The sequence below is a fragment of the Solanum dulcamara genome, chromosome 2 (assembly GCF_947179165.1).
Source record: "Solanum dulcamara chromosome 2, daSolDulc1.2, whole genome shotgun sequence".
In the NCBI taxonomy this organism is placed as follows: Eukaryota; Viridiplantae; Streptophyta; class Magnoliopsida; order Solanales; family Solanaceae; genus Solanum; species Solanum dulcamara.
The window spans coordinates 19,321,338-19,328,949 of record NC_077238.1 but is presented as its reverse complement, the minus strand read 5'-3'; the positions used below and the strand labels follow the sequence as shown (position 1 = coordinate 19,328,949).

Below are 7,612 nucleotides of genomic sequence, written 5' to 3'. Positions count from 1 at the left end.
TAGTTAGTGAGTGAATATGAAATATTGATATTAGTAGCAAGGTGTGAAGTTGGAGTAGAAATTATTGCTTTATGTAACAAAAAGAAAGAAGAGAAAGAAGAAAGAAAGAAGAAGAAAGACTATTAATGTTATAATGTATTTTGTAGTGATTGTTGATATTGTCGGTATTATTGTGGCTGTTAATGTTGATATTTCGGCTGAGTTAGATACTCGAGGATGTTGAATTTATAGAGGAGGTGTTGCCCAAATCTTTCTAGACTATATGTACTAGAAATTGAACTTTTAAATGTTTATAACTTACAATTGGCAATTGTGACTATTTGTAGAGTTTGGAGAAAACGGGAGTTGAGTTTGAGTGAGTGTAAGAAGCGGATAAGGTATGTAAAGCTCTTCCTTTCCTTCTTTTGGCATGACTTAGGTGTAATAAGTCTTAATTTGAACCTCGAGGGAAATCCTGTTCATGGAAATCCGAGTTTAAATTTTCCTACAAATCCTTTCAGTGAAATTGAACTTAAACTATGTATATCGAAAAGAAACGTGCAAACATCCGTAACTTTTACTTGTCAGATCGGATCATCCTACAACCTTGATAGATGATTCCGTAGAGCCAAAAAATTGAAATTCATGTACGCCACCTCGGCTAGGCCAGAGGTGGGCCCACTAACTCTGAAACTCACCTAAGTTATTTTACTTAGTTATTATTGTACAACATAGAGGAAAACCTTTTGCCTATGATTTTTCCTATTAAAAAAATAATGTCTTAACCATCCCCATATGTTCTACTACCCACTTTGGAATTGTAAATATAACTTCAGAAATACTTGATATATGTATATGTGCTGCATTAGTTTCTCACTACTCCGTTCGTGCATACTACTGTGACATCATTCGCCGTAACCCGGGCCGGCTTGGTAATCGTGCGCCCTATAATGTATATGGCAGTATAATGTGTTATGGATCCTGAGACCCCGCCATAAGTCCGGGTACCATTTATGGCGTTATGATATGATATTGTATATGATATGTTTTGATGATACGATGTGTTGTGAAGATATGATATGTTCAGGGTTTGTACGGAGATTTAAAACCTTCTGGAGTATGATGTGTTCTGGTACCAGCGTCGGGGTGGTGACCAAGTTCCTGAGTTGTAGGCATGATTTTTATTTGCATTATGTACATATGTTTCTGTACATATTTTGATGCCCTGGTTTGTTTTTTCTCTTTGTACCTTTCCTTTCGGTTATGGTTGAGATTCTATGTATTTCATACTTTACATATTCAGTACACATTTCGTACTGACTCCCCTTTCTCTAGGGGGGCTGCATTTTATGCCCGCAGGTACTGACGTTCGTGATTCGTCCGTATAGGTTACACACCTTTTGCTATTATAGAGCCCTCCTTGACTCGGAGCCTGCATTTTGGTATATGGCTTTCCTGTGTATATGCATCTATATATATTTGACCATTCGGGTACAACGGGGCCCTGTCCCATCATATGTTTCTGCTATGCTCTAAAAAGACCTGTAGACATACGTATGGGTCATGGGTCATGTGTATTCATCTATTTATGAATGGTGTCTTAATGCGGTTCCTTAAGTTATAATGGCCAAATTGTCCCACATGCTTTTATGTATATATGAACCTATCCGGCGATGCGCGTTCCGTCACCCTTTTGTTGGATATGATATTTTCTGCGCACGCGACCACTTAAGATAATACTTGTTTACTATTCTGATTAAATAAAGAAGACTCAATCGAAATTCTTCTATAATGTGATGAATCAGTATGTAAGTTCGTCTGGGTGTTCAGATAGGACGCCAGTCGCGGCCTACAGGGCTGGGTCATGATAAAAGTGGTATCAGAACGGTTTCTCCTCAGAATTTCTACATGCCTTGTCTCATAGAGTCTTGTTTATCAGTTTGTTATGCACCACATCTATAAACAAGAGGCTACAGGACATTTAGGGTGTTACCTTTCTTTGAATCTTAGATCGTACGATAGAGCTGTGCTATTAGGCTGATTTTTTTTTCTAATTGGCTGTTGTGTTTTTCTTTAGTGATTCCTACGAAGAAGGCGATGATGGCCCAGAAGGGCAAAGCGGTGGTAGGAGAGACTATTCAGATGCCGAGAGTTACCCGGGCTCGTGCTCAGAGTATGCCCGATGTTATGCCCCAGTTGGAGGGTTCTGCGACACCACCACCGGAGGAGTCTAGAGTAGCTCCCCCATTAGCTCCAGACGCTCCAGCTCCTTAGCCTGGGGCGAAGGATAGGGTGCTGAGGGAGGCTGTGCAGCTGCTAATGACGAAGTAGAGGGTCAGGCTCGCGGACATGGGCAGAGAGTTGATGATGATGACAGGCATGATAGCTTGAGGTTCCATGATTTCCTAATATGTAATCCCCCAGAATTTTTTGGGTCTAAGCCAGAGGAGGACCCCTAGGATTTTATTCGACAAATGTAGCACTCATTGAGACTAGTCAGGGCTTTTGAGACCGAGTCTATTGAGTTAGCTTCACACAGGTTGCAGCATGTTGCGGTTAATTAGTATGAGTCTTAAGAGATGTCCAGAGGTGAGGGTGCTTCCCCAATTGTGTGGGATGAGTTCGTAGCTTCCTTCCTTAGCCACTTCTTTCCCCTAGAGTTGCGGTGGGCGAGAGTTGATAAATTTTTACAGTTGAGGCAGTGAGGTAGGAGTGTTCGAGAGTATAGCTTGGAGTTTGATTCTCTGGCCTGATATGCACCTACTATTATAGATGATATAGAGGAAAGGATGCATTGGTACGTGATAGGGTTGGATCATTATTTGGTTGACAACTGTATAGCGATGGTATCTCAGGTCGGCATGGACATTAGCTAACTGCAGGCCTACGCGCAGGGGATGGAGGACCTACATAGGGAAGATCCTTCTGGCAGAGATCGTGATAGGAGGCCACCTAAGATATCTAGATTAGCGGGGTATTCTAGAGATTTCTGAGGCAGGCAGTTTCAGCAGCAGTCCGATAGGTATCTTCCTCTATTAGGCCAGGGTATGCAGTCCACCGGCAGACGATTTGATGGCATAGGGCCGTCTGGGGCCGACCAGAGTTCCAGAGCATCAGGTCCGTAGACGGGCAGAGGTTCGGGTCAATCTAGGCCCCCCTATAACCAGTGTTCTTATTGTGGGAGATCACATCCCGGAGAGTATTACCGAGCTACAAGATCCTATTTTTCTTGCGGCCGTCAAGGAAATATTATGTGAGATTGTCCATTGGCGAGCGGATTAGGTGGTGCAGTTCAATCGATAGGATCAACTATTGGTTCATTATGTACCCTTCCAGCTGTACGTCCTGCTGGATGAGGCATGCCGGCACCGGTAGGACATGGTTGAGACTGTGGTGGAGTTTCTGATTCTAGGAGTCCTTCAGACCTCATATATGCATTGGCTAGCCACCAGGACCAGGAGGCATCGCCAAATGTTGTCACAGGTACATTATTGGTTTTCTCTTGATTTGTGTATGCATTGATTGATCCAGGATCTACTTTATCATATATCTCTCTGCTCATTGCTGGAAAAATTGGGATACCTCTCAAACCTATAGAGCCATTTGAAGTAGCTACACGAGTTGTGGATTTTATTATAATGGAGCAGGTATATAAGTATTGTTCGGTGATTATATGTGATCGTTTCACTAAAGTTGACTTGGTGGAATTAGATATGATAGAATTTGTTGTTATTATGGGTATGGACTGGTTAGCTTCCTGTTATGCTAATGTTGACTGGTTATTATAATGGAGCAGGTATATAAGGATTGTTCGGTGATTATATGTGATCGTTTCACTAAAGCTGACTTGTGGAATTAGATATGATAGAATTTGTTGTTATTATGGGTATGGACTGGTTAGCTTCCTGTTATGCTAATGTTGACTATCGGGAAAAGGTAATTCGATTTAAGTTTCTAGGGGAACCAGAAGTGTAGTGGATAGGGAGTACAGTATCGCTGAGGGGTAAGTTTATTTCATACCTCAAGGCTAAAAAGATGATTCAAAAAGATTATATTTATCATTTGATTCGTGTACATGATACTAAAGCCGAGACACCTGCTCTCTCATCACTTTCGGTAGTAAATGAATTCCCAGATGTATTTCTAGATGAGCTTCCAAGTCTTCCCACTGAACGGGAGGTAGAGTTCCTGATAGATTTATTGCCAGATACTCAACCTATATCCATCCCTCCATATAGAATGGCGCCGGTGGAATTAAAAGAATTGAAGGAGCATCTGAAAGACTTATTAGACAAAGGCTTTATTAGGCCCATCACATCGCCCTAGGGAGCGTCGGTATTATTTTTAAGGAAGAAAGATAGGTCACTGCGGATGTGTATCGACTACAAATAATTAAATAAGGTGACTATAAAGAATAAATATCCCCTTCCCCGGATTGATGATTTATTTGATCAGTTGCAGGGTTCCAAATATTCTTTCAAGATCGATTTACGCTCAGGCTACTATCAGGTACGGGTACGGGAGGTAGATATTCCGAAAACTACTTTCAGGACCCGATACGGGCATTATGAATTCAGGGTGATGTCTTTTGGACTGACTAATGCCCCAACTATGTTTATGGATTTGATGAATCGGGTATTTCGGTCATATCTTGACATGTTCGTGATTATACTTATTGATGACATTTTGATTTACTCACGATCAGTAGAAGAGCATTCCGATCATCTGAGGATAGTACTCGGCATACTTCAGCAACAAAAATTATATGCTAAATTCTCCAAATGTGAATTCTGGTTAACCTCCGTGGCATTTATGGGGCATATTGTCGGAGCAGATGACATTCAGGTCGATACACAGAAGATTGAGGCTTTACAGAATTGGCCTAAGTCAACCACACCAACATAGGTACATAGCTTTTTGGGGTTAGCCGGGCATTACAGAAGATTTGTAGAGAATTTTGCTTCTATTGAGGCACCCTTAATAAAGCTAACTTAGAAGGCAGCCAAATTTCATTGGACTAACGCTTATGAACGCAAGTTTCGGTTGTTGAAGGAAAAATTAATTACAGCTCCAGTTTTAGCCCTTCCAGAGGGGTGAGATGGTTATGTCATTTATTGTGATGCTTCTGGTATTGGGATAAGTTGTGTTTTAATGCAGCACAATCGAGTCATAGCTTATGCTTCCCGGCAGCTCAGACGAAAAGAAATTATCCCACTTATGATCTAGAATTAGATGCGGTAATTCATGCCTTGAAGATATAGAGACATTACTTATATGGGGTCCACGTTGATATTTATATGGACCACAAGATCCTCCAGTATATTTTTAAGCAAAAGGAGCTAAATTTCTGGAAGTGAAGATGGCTGGAATTATAGAAAGATTATGATGTCGATATTTTGTATCATCCGGGGAAAGCCAATATGGTAGCTGATGCACTTAGCCGCAAGTCCATGGGCAGTTTGACTGAGGTTCCACCAGATAAGAAAGAATTAGTTTGTGAGATTCATTAGTTAACTAGTCTTGGAGTTCGTTTGGCCGACTCTGGAGATATCGGGATTTCTATCCGAAATATTACTGAATCATCACTTATGGAAGAGGTAAAACAACGTCAGTTCGAAGATCCCAATTTGTTGCAGTATAGGGATATGGCTCTTAACAAGAAAAGGAATTGGTTCAAAATTTCATCGGATGGAGTATTATTATATGAAGGTAGGATATGTGTGCTCGACATTGCAGGGCTGCGACAACAAATTATGGGCGAAGCACATAATGCTCGGTATTCTGTTTATCTTGGATCCACTAAAATATATCATGACCTCAAATGTTTATATTGGTGGGATGGGATAAAAAGAGACATTGCAGAGTTTGTTGGTTAGTGTCCAAATTGTCAGCAAGTTAAAATTGAGCATCAAAAACCCGCTGGATTGTTACAAAAAATGGAAATTCCTTCTTGGAAATGGGAAAGAATTAATATGGATTTCGTTACAGGATTACCGCGCACACCACGCAGGTATGATTCTATTTGGGTTATTGTTGATAGACTAACAAATCAGCCTATTTTCTTCCTGTTAGAACTACGTATTCAGCTGAGGATTATGCTAGATTGTATATTAAGGAGATAGTAAGGCTCCACGGATTTCCTATATCCATTATAAACAACAGAGGTGCCCAGTTTACGGCTAACTTCTGGAGGTCGTTCCAGGTAAGATTAGGGACTCAGGTGAGTCTTAGCACTGTATTTCATCCTCAATCCGATGGATAGGCCGAGCGCACTATTCAAATGCTAGAAGATATATTGCGGGTCTGTGTAATTGATTTCAGAGGTAGCTGGGATGACCATTTACCACTTATTGAATTTGCTTACAATAATAACTACCATTCTAGCATTTAGATGGCACCATATGAAGCCTTGTATAGTAGGAAGTGCAGATCCCCGATTAGTTGGTTTGACGTGGGTGAGACTAAATTAATTGGGCCAGATATGGTACAGCAAGTAGTCGATAAAGTGAAGCTTATTCAGGAGCAGTTATTGGCTACTAAGAGTCGACATAAATCATATGCTGATAAGAGACGTCGACCACTAGAGTTTCATATTGGTGACTGGGTATTTTTGAAGGTGTCACCTATGAAGGGAATGATGAGGTTCCACAAAAAGGGTAAGCTTAGCCCGTGGTATATCGGACCTTATCAGATTACTCGGAGGATAGGTGAAGTCGCCTATGAGCTAGACTTACCCTCCGATCTGGAGGCAGTGCACCCGGTATATCATGTATCTATACTTCATAAATGTGTTGGGGATCCCTCCAGAATATTTCCTATAGAAGATGTGCAGATAACGGAGGAGCTATCTTACAAAGAACAGCTCGTATCCATTTTAGATCAGCAAGTGAGAAGATTGCGCACCAAAGATGTACCTTCTGTCAAGGTTTTGTGGCGGAACAATAATTGAAAAAAATAACCTGAGAGGCAGAAGGCGAGATGATGAAGAAATATCCTCACCTGTTTCCCATGCCATCAGGTAACTTAAATTCCATAATTGATTATATTAATTAGTAATTAATTATATATGCCATCCATATAGAATATCCTCCCCAGGATACTCTTGAGACTTATGAGGCCGATTTAACATTCGAGGACAAATGTTCTAAAGGGGGAAAGGATGTTACATCCCGCACTTTCGCGCATTCAAAAAAATTGATTTGCAAGGAATGAGGTTGTGATTTATTTTATTTAAGATTAGTGTGATGTTCATGGAAAAAAATTGATGTGGAAATATGGAAGAAGGCCGAGGGTAAAATTAGGAATTTTGGAGATTAGTTTATGAATTGCAAAAAGTGAGAAGACTTCTAGCTTTTGGGCTTAAATAATAATAATTGCAATAAAGTAGTTTGGGCTCACATAATAACAATAGTAATAGAAGAATTGAGGCCCAACACAACAAATGGCCCAAGTCTTGGAAATTTAGTCCATTAATTAAGTGGCCCATCATCTATTTAGTATATATGTCTCTAGAAGGTTCAAGACTCCAAAAAGAGAGGTAAGTCATCTTCCAAGAGAAGAAGAGACCGAAACTAGAAAAAAAAGAGGAAAAATTCCAAGTTCTTCAACTTTGATCCAAATATCTTGTCTTCTT

The 7,612-nt window shown here is 40.5% G+C and overlaps 1 protein-coding gene across 1 annotated transcript; it reads left to right on the top strand.

Annotated features, from left to right (window-relative positions):
- Positions 1–5,399: 5,399 nt before the first annotated feature.
- Positions 5,400–6,928, top strand: LOC129870642 (uncharacterized). Its single transcript, XM_055945472.1, has 5 exons — positions 5,400–5,471; positions 5,616–5,762; positions 5,871–5,989; positions 6,142–6,199; positions 6,371–6,928. Exons 1-5 carry the CDS (start codon positions 5,400–5,402, stop codon positions 6,926–6,928), a joined length of 954 nt encoding a protein of 317 aa, XP_055801447.1.
- The last annotated feature ends 684 nt before the right edge of the window (positions 6,929–7,612 follow it).